The 16,515-nt window shown below is 38.5% G+C and overlaps 1 protein-coding gene across 28 annotated transcripts in view; it reads left to right on the forward strand.

Annotated features, from left to right (window-relative positions):
- Positions 1-16,515, forward strand: part of RBFOX2 (RNA binding fox-1 homolog 2) — a 273,798-nt gene that overhangs the window by 208,896 nt on the left and 48,387 nt on the right. For all 28 annotated transcript variants that reach the window (XR_012039287.1, XR_012039285.1, XR_012039288.1 and 25 more), the window contains one exon: positions 3,526-3,750. Coding sequence is in view for 24 of the 28 variants with exons in the window: in XM_072844136.1 (XP_072700237.1) it covers positions 3,526-3,750 (225 nt within the window). In the remaining 4 variants the exon portion in view is untranslated. The remainder of the gene's footprint in view (positions 1-3,525; positions 3,751-16,515) is intronic.

Below are 16,515 nucleotides of genomic sequence, written 5' to 3' on the forward strand. Positions count from 1 at the left end.
ATGACAGTTAATATGATGTTTGCCAGTGGGTTTTTTTTATTGTCCTGTTTTTCCTTTGTTATAGGTAACATGTAATAACATACTTACCAAGTATTCATTTTAATGAATTTTAACAATTTGGTACCACCATCATTAATAAGAAATATAACATTTCTATCATCCTAGAATATTCCAGATCTCCATCAACATTCCCCTGCCCCAAAAAAAGAGATAACTACTTTTTTACGTCTGTTACAAGAGATTTGTATCTCATTCAGCACAGCATTAAGATTCATCCATGCTGTTGGTAGTTTATCCTTTTTTTTTTTTTTAAGCTGTATAACATTCCATTTTGTGAATAAACTATAATTTACCCATTTTCCTGTTGATTTCAGTACAGTCATTTTCAGTTTGGGGCTATTATGAATAAAGCTTCATGAACATACTTGTACAAATGTTTTTATATACATATGCTTTTATTTCTTTGGGGTAAATATAAGGAGTATTTTAACTTAAAAAAAAAATAAAACTGCAGAACAGTTCTACCAAGTGGATATACTGTTGTGAGTGGAAGTATTTGTTGTTCTACATCCCTGTCAACATTTGATGTTCTTAGTCTTGTGGTTATTTTAATGGCTGTGAAATGGTATCACATTCGGCTTTAATTTCATACCCCTGATAGCTAATGATGAGCCACACATTTGTGTATTTTCTGCCCATTGGTATATCTTTTTATGGGAGTTTGTCTGTTAAAGTCATTAATCCATTTTTTAAAAAGATGCTTTTGTTCTTTTTATTATGATTTGTAACAGTTCTTTGTAGATTGTGGATGTGTATTCTTTGCCAGCTGTGTGTATTGTAAGTGCTGTCTCCCAGTCTCCATCTGGTCTTTTTATTATCTTAGCAATACCTTTCTTTCAAAGAGCAAGAAGTTTTTAAGTTTTGATGGAATTCAGTTTATCAATTTTTTCTTCAGTGGTTCCTGTTTTTTAGCCCAAAGAATTGTTTATTGCAAAATTGTGATGAATATCCTCCATTTTTTTCTAGAAGTTTTAAAATACTCGTATATTTAGGCCTGTTAACCTCTTTCCAGTTAACTTTTACATATGTGGGATAAGTTGAGGTTTAATTTTCTTTCTACTGGGTATTCAGTTTTTTATTTGTTAAAAGACTTTCCTTTCTCCCACTGAATTGACTTCATGCCTTAATACTGACTGTATATGCATGTGTCTATTTGGATTCTTTTCTGCTCATTCATTTGATTTGTCTGCCTTTAAGCCAGTACCATACTGTTGTGATTACTGCAGCTTTGTATTAAGTCTTGAAACCAGGTAGTATAAGTCCTCCAATTTGTGTTCTTTTTCAGAATCACTTTGGCTTTTCTAGGCTCTCTGCATTTCCATATAAATTTTAATAACACCTTGTCAGTTCCTGCAAAAATATCTGAGATTGTGATTGAGTTTGTGGGATTTGGGGTGCATGATCGTCTTAAGAATACCAAGCTTTCCAATCCGTGATCATATATTTCTTCATTTTTAGCAGCCTTTGTACATTTGTTCTGATTTATTTCATGCAGAAGAACTTACTGTAACAATAATGGCTGAACCTTTCTTTAAAGGAGTGTGAGATCTTTCTGCAGCTTTGGATTCATTTTATTTAAACTATTAGTTTAATGACCATAAAATTAATGTCAGAAGCATGGAGTGATGTTTAGAAAATGCTGCTGAAAATTCTGTTTCCCCACAGCTTTCTATAGGTAGAGAATCCCCTCTTGAACTGAGGGGAAAGATGGATAACTGTGATGGAGAGAGGAATAATTGTTCCCTTGTTTGATGGAAGTGATGCCCATGAGTAGGAGGAAACCAAGTGACAAAAACTCAGATTTTCTTTGTCTGCCTAATGATAAGATGTCTTAAATATGGGAGTAGGGGAATGCCTAAAAAAATGCTGACATTTTAAAGCATTTGTCCATCTCTGCCAACTACTTACAGAAGGACAGTAGCCCAAGACTTTGCAGACTTGGGTATCTTCCATAAAATAATGGCTTTCCTTTTTATGGAATAAAGTCGGAGGCCAGAAGAGAGGGTGCTTTGCAAAATCTGTTATATAAGATTCAAATTCTGTTGTATCTAAACGGAGGACAGAAGTGAGAGAAGGGACTCTGGAGCCACATTAGCTCCTTCTAATAATTTCCTGTGGTTCCTGCATTCTCTTTATTAATATTTCAGTTATCACACTGAATTCCAGATAAGGTTCTGGGAATGGTGATCACATGGAGAGGTGAACTCTTTTAAATTTTTTTACTTGGGGATTTTTTTTTTCCTCTCTCTCATAATTTAAGGAACCTATTTGTTTTCACTATTAACCTAGTGGCCGAGACTTGATGTTTAAATTTCAAGATAGATATTTATTTTTTTAGTAATATACTTTCTTCTGAACTCTGTGCTCTTCAAATCAAAAGAGCTATGTTATCTTGTTTTGAGAACTTAATGTATAATGCCACCCTGCCTATTGCCAATGAATTAGAGATTAATGAAATTACCTTGTTTCCACTAAGAATCTCTGTGAAGGGGGCAGCCCTGGTGGCACAGCAGTTTAGTGCTGCCTGCAGCCCAGGGTGTGATCCTGGAGACCCGGGATCGAGTCCCACGTCAGGCTCCCTGCATGGAGCCTGCTTCTCCCTCTGCCTGTGTCTCTGCCTCTCTCTCTCGCAGTGTGTCTTTCATGAATAAATAAATAAAATCTTAAAAAAAAAAAAAAAAAAAAAAAGAATCTCTGTGAAGGGATAGGGAGTGTCCTGAAGAAAATACTAAAGGCCCAAACTAATTTCAACTCTTACAGCTGTTCTTGTTAGAGAAGTTTTTTGGCATTTTTTAAAAAAACTTGGTTTAAGCCTTCAGCCCAGGGTGTGACCTGGAGACCCGGGATCGAGTCCCACGTAGGGCTCCCTGCATTGAGCCTGCTCCCTCTGCCTGTGTCTCCACCTCTCTCTTTCTCTGTGTCTCTCATGAATAAATAAATAAAATCTTAAAAAAAAAAAAAAAAAAAAAAAACTTGGTTTACTGTTTTGGGATCCCTGGGTGGCGCAGCAGTTTGGCGCCTGCCTTTGGCCCAGGGCGCGATCCTGGAGACCCGGGATCGAATCCCACGTCGGGCTCCTGGTGCATGGAGCCTGCTTCTCCCTCTGCCTGTGTCTCTGCCTCTCTCTCTCTCTGTGTGACTATCATAAATAAATAAAAATTAAAAAAAAAAAAACTTGGTTTAAAGGAAAATTTTTGACTCTTTGATAACTAATCAACTTTAATATGGTCACAGACCTGTTTAAGAACCACAAATTAACCAAAGTTGGGTGTATTTGCGTATCTACATGTGTACATCTCTGTATACGGCAATGTTTTCCCCAGTCGTGAGGCAGTAAGTCTCCCATTTTACCTGACCAGAGACAGAATATTCAGAGAATTTTGTATCCTCACCTTAAAAATAGTCATGTAATGAGAACTTAAAATCACTTTTTCTCCTTATTTTCTCTTCTGTTATTTGTTTTAGGGTAACCAGGAGCCAACAACAACTCCTGACGCAATGGTTCAGCCTTTTACTACCATCCCGTTTCCACCACCTCCACAGAATGGAATTCCCACAGAATATGGAGTGCCACACACTCAGGACTATGCCGGCCAGACCAGTGAGCATAACCTGACACTCTACGGAAGTACGCAAGCCCACGGGGAGCAGAGTAGCAACTCACCCAGCACACAAAACGGATCTCTCACGGTATGTGAACTCTGAGGTGGGGAATGGAAGAGTGCTTGTCATCATACTCAAATCTTCAGCTGAATCATCAGACCAGAAAACCCTTTGAATTAATTTAGCATCTACATGACACTGCATAGCATTTATGTAATTTCATTTCTACCCCTTGCATTGTAATTAGAAGGTAAGGACTTAGAAACTGAGCTCACAGTCATTGCCCGGGAGCTTAGGGTCTAGAGACCGGCCAGACAACACAAGGTGAGGCGCCAGGGACAAGGGTACACTTGGGTCAGTTTCACCAGGAAGCTTCGTTTGGCCACACCTCCTTATTAGGAGGGGTGCCCTCCTGTGCTGCCACAGTACACAGTCTCTCAGCAGCATCCCGTACATTGCCTCTCCCTTCCCCCAGACCTGCTCAGTCTCTTGCTCTTAGGATACTCCCTGTTGCCCTCCTGCACACTGAAAGTTCTCTCTTAGTTCCCTTTGCTGATTCCTATCTCTGTGTTCAGTTTTTTTTTTTTTTTAATTTTTAAATTTATTTTAAAAATTTATTTATTTGGGAGAGAGAGCTTGCAGGAGCAGCAGGAGAGGCAGAGGGAGATGGAGGATCACAAGCAGACTCCCCACTGAGCACAGAGCCTGATATGGGGCTCAATACCAGGGCCCTGGGATCATGACCCAAGCTGAAGGCATACTGAGCCACCTAAGCTCCCTTCTGTTCAGTATTTAGATGTTACAGCACTCTAGGCCTGGGTCCTTAGGAACCCCCTTCCTCTGTCGGTATAATTCTACTACTAAATTCACCTTGCTACTCACGCAAAACCTAGGAGTCTTCTCCATTTCCTTCATCTCCACACCCAGTGCCTTTGCGAATCCAGTAACTGTAACTCGAATTCATTCTTTCCCTTCGGCTCTTCTCTTTATCTTGGTACTCTGACTGGATGGTGTACATGCTTAACAGCTCAGCTATCCTGCCAGATTTCTTGGGTTTGAGTAGGGCCCTGCTTAGTGGCATGACTATATTTAACCTCTTTCCTGCATTGGCTTGCTCGGTGACAGCAAATACATACCTGCACCTGGCAAAGAACGACAGCAGTGCCTGCCTCTGCTGGCCACTAGGAGATTTAAAAGAGTTGAATTCATGTACATTATCATTGTCGTCATCTCCACCTTGGTCCAGACCTCATGGCTTATTTTTCGTGTAACTGCTGCCTGCCTGACTATCCCTTCCCCACACAACAGCCGACCTAGTGTTCTGTCTTCTCAAATAATGGTACTTCCTGCTTAACTCTAATGATTCCCTTACATATTTACAATAAAATCCAAACCCTGTACTTCGTTTACTAATCCCTGGCCCCAGCCTACCTCTTTGACTTTGTCTCTTACTACTAACTTGCTAAAATAAAAGAAATGTTGGGGCGCCTGGGTGGCTCAGTCGGTTAAGCATCTGCCTTTGGCTCAAGTCATGATCTCAGGGTCCTGAGATCGAGCCCGTCGTCAGGCTCCCTGCTCAATGGAGAGCCTACTTCTCCCTCTGCCTCTCCCCCTGCTTGTGTTCCCTCTCTCTTTCTCTCTCAAATAAATATAATCTTAAAAAAAAGAAATGTCAAAAATCAACCAGTAGGTATATATCACATATGTATCAACACACAGGAAGTCATATTGTCTGTGCGATTGCAAGGTCTGTCTCCAAAGATAAAAATGTTCTGTGCTCTTGATAGAAAGATCTGTGTCTGGTTTTTAGATTTCTTTTTGCTCTTCCTGTTTCAGATTATCAGGAGAGCTTATCCAGCCTTTAAAACACTTGATATGATTTACTTCCCAATAAAGAGCCTTATAGTAGAAGCTTGTGTTGCATAAGGATGGATTTAACCTTCAAATACTTTCCATTTTCTTTTATTAGATATTAGACCACAAAGAAATCCATTCTTTCCTTGAAAACACGTTATCTTTTCAATATTGATCAGTTATATATAGAAGCACATAATTTTATACTTCATGAGTAATGGGCTACAGACCATTTATTAAGAAGGTGTAAGCATGATGGGTAACAGATGAGGATTCCATAGTGTTTGTTCCAGAATCATGAATATATCGGCTGCTATCTTGGCTGCATTTCTAAATCACCTTCAAAGGATTATAAACTCATAGACTTACCAGAACAACTGTGGAAAGAAGGAATAAAATGTAAATCTGAGGTTCTATCAAGTATATTAATTACTAAAGCTATTTCTTTACTAGCTAATTTTTCTAGTTTTATTTTTATTTGTCCTTTTTCTGTGTTTATTTCTATGTTCTATTTCACATCAAATCAATCTTGGTAATTTCTAGGAATTTTCTTTTTCATCTGAATCGTCTATTTTGTTGGTATAAAGTTATTTATAATTTCATATAATCCTTTTTAATTTCTATAGGATCTGTAGTGATAACCCCTCTTTTATTCTTGATTTTGCTAATTGTGCCTTCTCTTTTTTTCTCTTGGTCAGTCTAGCTAAGGTTTATTAATTTTGTACATCTTTCCGGAAAACCAGCTTTTGATTTCATTGATTTTTTTTTTTTTTAGTGTGTTGTTTTTCTGTTATGTATTTCATTGATTGCCATTCTGATCTTTATTATTTCCTTCCTTCTTCTAGCTTTGACTAGCTTTGAGTTTGATTTCGTCTTAATTTTTTTTTTTTTAGCCTCTTGAGTTGCAGCCTTAGACCATTGATTTTAGATTTTTTTTCTTCCTGGTATGTGTTTAAAGCTATACATTTCCCCTTAAGTTTCCTATAAAATGTGATATATTTTATTTTTGTTTTCATTCAAGATATTTTTTAATTTTTCCTTATGATTTTTCTTTGACCCTGGGTTACATAGAAGTGTGTTTCTTAATTTCCAAATGTTTGAGGATTTCTCAGCTTTTCTTGATTTATAATTTAATCCCATTGTGGAAAGAGAACATGCTTTATATGGTTCAATTTTTTAAAACTGAGACTTGTTGAAGATTACATCTTCAACTTATAACTGATGCACACATTTGCTGCTTACTTGCAGGGGCACACATGTGTATGTGTGTCTTACTCTGGTAAAATACTGTAGCTTTGGTCTAATATATATTCATTCCTCACCATCCTTTGTACTGTTATTGCCATCTGTATATTCATGCAAGATCCAGTTGTATGTTTTTTTACCAGAGACACACCTTGGATTCAAAGAGTTTGAGATAAAATGAAGGAAAAAGATGTCATACAAAACAGTAATCATGAGAGACCTGAAGTGATTATATTAATAGCAGAAAATAGATAAGACAAGTATTGATAGAGACAAATGTATATTAGAAATGCAACAATACAGTATTGTAATTTTTACTTTAAAGAATCTTATATTTTTTCTTCTGTTCACTAAATTGGAGAATTTCTGTTAACATCTCTTTCAGTTCACTCACTCTTGTTCTGCCACATTGCATCAGCTGTTGAGCCCATCTAGTGAATTTATTTCAGCCATTGTACTTTCCAACTCTAGAATTCCCATTTGTGATTTATGTTTCTCTATTGAGATTCCTTGTCATCATATTTCTTTCAGTTCTCTGAATACATGTGTAATTGCTATTTTGACGTCACCTGCTGAATCCAACATCCAGGCCCACTCGAGTCTATTTCTAGTTACTGTTTGTTTTCTTGAGTCTGGGTCACACTCTCCTGTTTCTTTACAGGTCTTGTAACTTTTTAATAAACTGGACATTTTTGTAATACATTTCAGCAACTCTGAAGTGGTTTTTTGTTTGTTTTTTTGAGCAGTGTTGGTGTGTGTTTGTATGTTTTAAGTAATTTGCTTGAGCTTAAACTGTGGAATGTGGTGTGCAGCCACTGCTGTTTCTATACAAAATCTTAGCGATTTTCCCTCTCCTTTTTACTCTTTAGCCTGGCTAGGTGTTATCCCTGTGTCACACTAGCTCCGTGGTCAGCCAGTGATTTGGGCGGAAGTTGTGTTTAAAAAGCACCTCAAGCTTGTAAAGCTTCCCACCCTCTTGTGTTTGTGGGTTTGGAAGTAAGTTCAGAGTTTAGCCGGGTCTCAGGTCCACTTGGCTTTATCTCTCTGTTGGGCTCTCTCATGTCTCCCTTCCTCATGCTTGTATTTTCATAGTCAGCCACAGATGTGAGGAGAGCATAGCTAGCTCCTCCGTGACTCTCTCATTTCCAGGATCTCCCCTTCATGTTGCTGGCTGCTCCACCACTCACCTCAGTCAGACCCACAAGATCAAGAAAGAAGAACTATATTTCCCATTAGGGCCTACCAGATTTGCCACTTTTGGTCAACAGGACTGTGAGTTTTCTACTCCTTCACTCCACCACTGCCCCAGTGCTCCAAATTGAGTTTACCCCTTCTGGTAGCACAGCTACTAGTTTTCATGGCCCTGACCCTGTCCTGGTAAAAACTAAGTTCTCTCCCACAGAACTGAGGGAAGGGATGTTGGGCAGGGATGAGGTGGTGGGTTGGAGCAGCTACTGGCAATGTATGTGGCCTCTTGCTGGTCTTACCTTAAGCTCTAGCAATTTTTCAAGAAATTTCTTATGTTGATTGATTTCCAGAACGTGAAATGACTGTCAGGCAGTTTTTGTCCGGCTTTCTTACTGTGGTCTTGTTTTGGGGAAAGGGGTTACAGGCCCATTCACACTGTTAGAGCCAGCAGTGCCCTCCCTGACTCTTGATGTAGCGCTTACTGTACAGTTCCTCACCATACCTCTCTTCCCCATGGCCCATTTCTCTTTCTGCTTGTTTTCTCTTCCTGCCACCATCTTCCATTATTTCAGATGCCCAAATTCTAGGTTTTTAATGGTAGTGTGAAGGGCAAGTTCTCTTCCTTAACATAAATATATATGGTGAAGACTTATATTCTTCATCCCTATTAGAAACTATTCACTACAGGGCAGCCCTGGTGGCTCAGCGGTTTGGCGCCACCTTCGGCCCAGGGTGTGATCCTGGAGACCCGGGATCGAGTCCCGCGTCGGGTTCCCTGCGTGGGGCCTGCTTCTCCCTCTGCCTGTGTCTCTGCCTCTGTGTGTCTCTCATTAATAAATAAATAAAATCTTAAAAAAAAAAAAAGAAAAGAAACTATTCACTACATAATTTTGCATTATATTGACCAATTTGAGTTCCTAAAAAAATACTAAAATAAAATTAGGAAACCATGTGTATGGATTGGGATTTATTGGTGCTGAGGAGAAAAATGGAAAATCCTTTGAGCTATGTCTACCAACCGAGATGGCACACGTTCTGTAATTTTAGGAAGTTGCTAACCACAAAATGGGAAATTATTAGGAGGCTCTGGTTGGAGATGCTTCTTACATGTTTAAGTGTACTTTAAATGGGTGTGAATTCACTGCTCTTAAGCCATTTGCTTTTGGAAGTTGTGAATGTGTGGGTGTTCTGGAGGACGAGAGACAGACTGAGCAGTAGAACAGTACATCAAAGAACTTAGATTTGACAATATTATAGATTATTTTGTTAAACTTTTACTATCTACTAATATGTTCTTAAAATGGATCCGGTAATTCCTGTGGCCAATTAAATTCAGAAGGTTGATCGGAAGCATTGTTATTTATAAAGAAATGATACCTCATAAACTAGTCTTTTGTGTATATGAGGGTTTTACAGTCGGGGAATTCAGAGTCCATTCTCTCCATTTTGCCACGTGGACTCCCCAACTCCAGCCCAACAACAGGAGATAGTGTATGTATAAGCAGTGGTCCTGATAACAGGCACCAGTGCATCTTTTCCCATTCAGCCCCGTGTTGGCTTTGCTGGTACGCCTTGCTCAATATTCTAGATAAAGCCAAGCTTATCCTTCATTTAGGCTCAGGTAGACTCCTGAGCTGACCACTTTTTATGGAACTTAGGAGATGTGTTTTGTTCACTTTTGTCTTCTAATTAAACTGTAAGCTTTTAAAGAAAAAGTTCTAGTTCATCTTTGCATTCTCCGACTTATTACAGTGCCTGGCACTTAATAGTTACTCAGTAACAATTTCTCTGGCGGTCAGGAGTGTTTAAAGGAGACAAGGTATACCATGGAAGGTCTGAGGAGGGAGAAGCTGAGGCTTCTAAGCGCAGGTGGCATCGAACTCGTCCTGGTATTAAGTGGTTTGGAATTGGAACATGATGGGAAGAATTGAGAAAGTCCTTTCTCAAAGCAGAATTAGAGAGATGGGCAATATCAAAGTGTGTGAATAAAAGCATGTGTTTCTGTTAGGCTGAAGCTTGGGGTGTTTGGTGGATACATAAGGAAATATGATGTGAGAAAAATCGCTCCAGTACAAATTGGGAAGAGCATTTGAATGCCTAGTTGAGAAATGACTTTATTGAAGGTTTTTGAGCAAGGAAATGGAATTGAACAGAACTGTGCTTCCAGACCAATCTGTGACATATAGCAGCTGAGGGGAGAGGCAGGGAAACCAGTTAGGAAAGAATCTTAGGAGGTTCCGAACTAGGGGGCTGCAGTGGTTATGTAGAGGAGGGATGAATGGAAGAGAAATTGCCAAGGTGTAGAATCCATAGAATTTGACAGCTGATTAAATGAGTAAAATAAGGAGAGCAGAGCCAAAGACTGTGTCCTCTTCAGTGCAAGAACTGTATCTTGAATAAATCATTTCACCTCTCAAACTTCAGATTCCTCATCTGTCACATGAAGCCAACAGTGTCTACCTGACAAGATTGTATTGAAAGGAAATTAGAAATGTTTTGGAGATTACTGGTTTGAATAGTCCTTTAATTGCTTTTTTTTAAAAAAAAGATTTTATTTAGAAAGAGAGTGCGCGTACAGCTTGGGAGAGACAGAGGGAGAGAGAAGAGAATCTCAAGCAGACTCCCCACTGACTGAGCACAGACCCCAACTCAGGCACGATCTCATGTCTTTCAGCCAACAACCTGGGCCAAAACCAAGAGCTAGTTGGACACTTAACCAACTGAGCTACCAGAAGTCCCTTTAATTGCTTTTTTAAAACTATCTTTTAAAATCAGTTGTCTCTTGATGTCCTTGATTTGTGTTTTTTTTATTGCTGTGAGCCAGTTATACTGTAATGGAGATTTTATGTTGAATAGTCCCATCTTGTGTGAGAGAACCAAAAAAAAAGGAACTTCTACAAAAATGATAAATAAGCAATGAAATCTGGAATTTTATTTCTAAAATGTATTTCAGAAATTGATTTTCAAGTTGAGCTAGAAGCTTCTTGTACCCTTAAGACAAGAGCCTGTTCTAAGAGTCAGTTTGTCCCATACTGTGCATTAGCAGTCAGGGTTCTCCACCCCCCTCATAGAGGCCTGATTACCCCTGCGCCTGCCTGCAGAGAAGAAAGGACCTCAGTTGCTGTATGTGTAGATACTCCTCTGAACCCTGGCAGGTGTAAGTGACTGAAGTATTTGAAGTAGACAAGCTTTGGTGAGTAATCTTCAGATAAGGTTTGTGTTTTATATACATATTCTACCTATCTAGTAGATTCTACTTTCCCTGAGGGCAGGAGTACCACTTGTCCTCTTATTACTCCCATTGGCATATAATGATGTTTAATAAGTGTTTTTTGAGTGAAAAAAGCTTGTAAAGGTGGTTCATCTTCTGTGCTTGGTTTTAATAGGAAATGTTAGTAACATCTTTTGAAGTATTTGAACAGAATTGTTGATGACTCTAAAGCAGAAATTGGAAGGCATAGCTGAAGAGGCCTGCCTTTACTGTCTTGATCAGCTGTAGACCTCCCCAGCGGTTGCCTTCAGGCACACCTCTGAATTAAAGATAACTAGGACTCCATGCTCTCCACCATCCTCAGTTTTTTCACTTTGTTGTGCACCCTTTCTCTGGAGTTAAAGCCAGCTTTTCTCTCCCTTCTCTATCAGAAGATCAGTCTAACCAGCCTCCATGAAATTACCCACTGACTCCCTTACTTGCAAGAGCCTTGTGGATTGATATCCCACTAAAACATAGCCAAGAAGTGACAGCCTGTATCATGGGTCTATTTGCCCAAGTGAGGATTTCTAAAACATGGCGGGTCCAACCTTTCACATGGTGTGTTGTGGGGCCATATTACCCTCAGCCTGGAGTGTGGACATCATTAGTATATCTATTTCTAAGCCAGAATTAAGAAGGCCTGAGACACAGAGGAATTTTTTCATCTGACTATCCATTCTTCAAAGAGAGTCCCTCATTTTCCCTTCAGAGTAATAAAGGGGAAACAATGTTGAGCCTGCATAAACCACACTTGTTAGATCTGTGAGCAAACTATAGGCGGGTCTGAAAGTGTGAGAGTTGCTGCAGAAAACCACACTCAGAGCCAGGCATGGAATTTTTTTTTTAAGATTAAGTGATTGATTAATTGATTGATAAGAGAGAGTGTAAGCACACTAGTGGGCCTGAGTGGGGGGAGGGGGGAGGGGTAGAAAGAGGAGAGAGAGAAGCAGATTCCCTGCTGAGCATGGAGCCTGATAGGGGCTTGATCCGAAGACCTGAATCAAAATCAAGAGTTGGATGCTCAACCAACTGAGCCACCTAGGCACCCCAGGCATGGATATTTTTTAAACAGAGAAAATTGCCTTTGGGTTCATGACACTCAAGACACCTTTCAGCATATTGTTAATATTGTTAGCCTCATTATTGCTGCTTCTCCCTTGCGTGTCTTCATTCATTTATTTACTTTTATTTGCTTTTACTTACCTGCCCCCACCACCCCCCTTCCCTGCCAAAAGCAACTACATCTAAGCAGTGCTAGAAATGGTAATTTTGTGCTCTGCTGCTCCTTCCTGCTCTGTCCCTGTTAGGACCAGGATAAAGAAGCACTAGTGATTAATTTAGGGATATGGTTTTTCTTAACCTGTCTAAAGAGTTGTGCAGTTTTCAAAAATATTTTGTACTACTTTTTGAAATCAGTAAACTGATTAGAATCACGGAGTTTTAAAGCTAAAATGGATTTTAGAAATCACCTTATGCCTTCCTTTTACAACAGAGGTCAACAGTTTTAAGTAACTTGAGCCCGGAATGTTACAGCTAGCTAGTAATAGAGCCGGAACTCAGGAAATCTGTTTTCAGCCAGGTGCTTTTTTTCTGATTCCCCATGCAAATAATGAAAAATAAAAGACATCCACAGAGATGGTCTTCTTAGCTTCCATTGATTCTTTGTCTTTAAACCTAAGAACTCCACCTGGAACATATAAACAGATTTCTTTCATTCTAAAATGTACGTTAAAATGTTAAAGAAAGCATACAGTTAAGGATAAAGTGGTTTTTTTTTTTAAGATTTTATTTATTTATTTATTCATGATAGTCACACAGAGAGAGACAGAGAGGCAGAGACAGGCAGAGGGAGAAGCAGGCTCCATGCAGGGAGCCTGACGTGGGATTCGATCCCGGGTCTCCAGGATCGCACTCCGGGCCAAAGGCAGGCGCCAAACTGCTGCGCCACCCAGGGATCCCAAGGATAAAGTTTTTAATTGGGGTGATCTTCTGTATGTGTTTCACAGTTTTACATTATATATAATTTTTCTATTTCTTACTCTTAAAAAATAAGTGACTTGCTATGGTTTTTGTTTCAGTGTGATATCAGTTTATGATGATATTACATATGCAAAGGATGCCTTTTGTAATGCCTTTTTGTAGCACTTTGACCTACTGAGAAAATGGAACTAGACATTTTGTGAAAAAATTGAATTATTAGTTGGGGAAAAAAATGTTCATTTACATTTAAATGCCCAAACAGGGCTAGAGCCTCAGAATTTGGGTTATCATAGCAGTATTCAAATACACAAAAGAAATGTATAAGCATTTTTTTAAATGTCTAAATCTAAAAGTAATTTTTCTTGACTAGTGAATTGTTCCACAGAGATGTAAATTCAATTTTCCATGCCCAAAAAATTGTCTAGTAGTGTCATTAGATAAAATAATATTCAGTATATCACAAGTGTTCCTTCTAGTGTGTTCTTTCAGCAATGTGAAATACCCCGATTTTCAATAAATAAGCATATGGGCCAAGATTTCACTTCTTAGAAAATTATTTGATCATGTTTAGGGCATTTACCCTTTAAGAAGGAATTCACATGATCTAATTCCGCTAAGTTTTAATCCATCATGTACTCCATTATAAACATTTATAAAAATGCTTCAAATGCTAACAAACCTAGTTGGTGGGTCAACATAGGCTGTAGTTCCCCTCCCTTTTTTCAAGGCAATGTAAAATGACAATGAAAAGTATCCCAACCCGCTTTCTAAAATATTCAGAGAAAACTGACATTTGTTTTTTAAAGTTGTTTTAGAAGAAATGTTTTGTTATATAATATTGTGACTGTGGCTAGGGAGCTTGAGCCATAGAAATCAGATTGAGTTGGGTTTAGCTCCCAGCTCCTTCCTTTTGCTAATTGTGTAACCATCTGAAAATTATAACTCTAATGCTCATTTTCCTCATCTGTAAAAATGGTGATAATAGTTCCTAGCTGATAGGGTTGTTTTTGGATTACATAGGAAAATGAATAGCAAGTACTTAGGATAATGCCTGGCACATAGTAAAATGTCAGTAAACATTAGCTACAATACTGTTATTTTTTAATTATTTCAAAGAAGGTATCATAGGCAACCTTGATTTATAAAACAGAACAAACAAAAGGGCCGTCCAGTTCTCACTTCTCTTTTGCCATTTTCTTCCCTCACCTGCACAGCAGCTAGTGCCGTAAGACCCATCCCTTTATCAGTGAATTTTATAGCCTGCTCTACAAAAATAAATGAATGAATTACATACGTTTGGGGAAAAGGGTGAATTCTCTTCAGAATTCACAGGAAACCTGTTGACTTTGTTTAGTCCAGTATTTCCCAAATTTATTTAAACACGAAATCCTTTTTCTACAAAATGTCAGTTAACATCCTGTAGAACTGACGTTCTACCCATTGGAAGGTAATTGCTCTGTGATTTTTAAGTGCGCGCGCACAAACACACCTATCCTTTAGATGTGCTTAAAACTATTTTGGGAGTGATCTTCCCATTATATTTTCTTGGGAATAAACACATCACAGTTTTATGAGTAATGAATTTTGAGTAATTCAAATTTGAAATAGTATAATTCAGAAAAGTTCATGAAATTTCACTTTTGTGTAAATTTTTAACTGTTAACAAAATTCAACTGAGTAAATTAAACAGGTCTTATTGGCTGTATTCAGTGATTCATGAATTGGGTTGCATCCAATCTAAGCAGATAGAAAGGAGCTGGGAAGAGCTGTACAAGGCAAGAGATTTTGTAGGCAGAAGGGAGCAGGAACAAGGAATTTATACTGAACATTTGCTGATTGGTTATTGGTTAAAGCAAGGTTAATTTCCTTACATGGAGCAGAGGGAAGTCTTGGAGCAGGGTCAGGGACCTTGTGCTAAGCAAACAAGTTCTGATTGGTTGACCTGGCCCCTTGCTTTTCTGGGAGAGCCCAGCAAAGAAATATAGTTCAGCTTTGGTTTGCTGAACTGGGGCCTATTGGCATGAATGATGTCCTCTTGGACACAATCTAGTTCCTTTGACAGAACCAATGTGAATATTCCCCCAAGTGAAACCTTAATAATTGCCTAATTTCAAAGCTGTCTGAATTATATGGTGATTGACAAGACAGCTCTACTTTTAGCCATTAATAGAAATATCTACTATCTTTTGATAAATTTAGTCTTGAATTTTGCAGTTTTCAGAACCATGTCCCTTATACCATATGTGACTGACTTTGTAACATTGTTAAAATAACTGATTCATCCTATGAGGAGGAGCCTTTTTTTTTTTTTTTAAGATTTTATTCATTTATTCATGACAGACATAGAGAGAGAGGCAGAGACACAGGCAGAGGGAGAAGCAGGCTCCATGCAGGGAGCCTGACGTAGGACTCGATCTGGGTCTCCAGGATCACCCCCAAGGCTGAAGGCGGCGCTAAACCGCTGGGCCGGGGCTGCCCCAAGGAGGATCCTCTTAAAACTTAACTGAAGACCGATCCCACCCCATCCAAAAGAAATTGAAACCAACTAGGAATCATACTTTTGTTCTTAAAATGATGAGATCTTCAGGGGAAATGCTGCAGGATATGACACTTATGTGGCTTACCTCTGTAAGTAAGAGAGATTTATAAATTAAACTGTTCCTAATTTGGGAATAGATAATAGTGATATCAGATTGGTTTTTTTTTTCCTTTACTGTGCCAGTAGTTTGAAGTGAATAGACTTTTCAGCCCATATCTGACTTTTATAAGTGGTCCAATCCACATACTCTATACAAATACAAGTAATTGTCTGTAGCTCTGCTTTTGTATAGTCATTAAGCCAACTAGCCAACATTCTTTGTGTTTTAATATTCTTTAGGGTTTAGAATCTAACATCCCAAAATACCTTTCCCTCTTTTTTTTTTAATGTTTTATTTTGAAATAAACTTAGACTTACAGGAAAGTGGCAAAAATAGTACAAAAAATTTCTGTATCTCCTTCACTTAACTTCCCCTTATGTCAATACTTTACATAGATATGGTACAGTTTTCAAAAGCCAGGCAGTAGGAAGTGTTGGTACAATACTAGTAAGGCAAAATATAGACCTTATTCAAATTTTACCAGTTTTTCCACTAATGTCCCTTTTTTCTGTTCTAAATCCAATTCAGGATTCCACGTTGCAGTTAGTTGTCATGTCTCCTTATTCCAAAATATTTTAATCATCTTCAGCTTATATCTGGAGTAGTAATTCCACCTTCTGAAGAACAGAGAAAGGAAAAAACTTTGTATTAATAGACTTGCTGTTAGGTGATAACCATGTCTCATCTTCGAGG

Source organism: Canis lupus, chromosome 11, assembly GCF_048164855.1.
Source record: "Canis lupus baileyi chromosome 11, mCanLup2.hap1, whole genome shotgun sequence".
Taxonomy (NCBI): domain Eukaryota; kingdom Metazoa; phylum Chordata; class Mammalia; order Carnivora; family Canidae; genus Canis; species Canis lupus.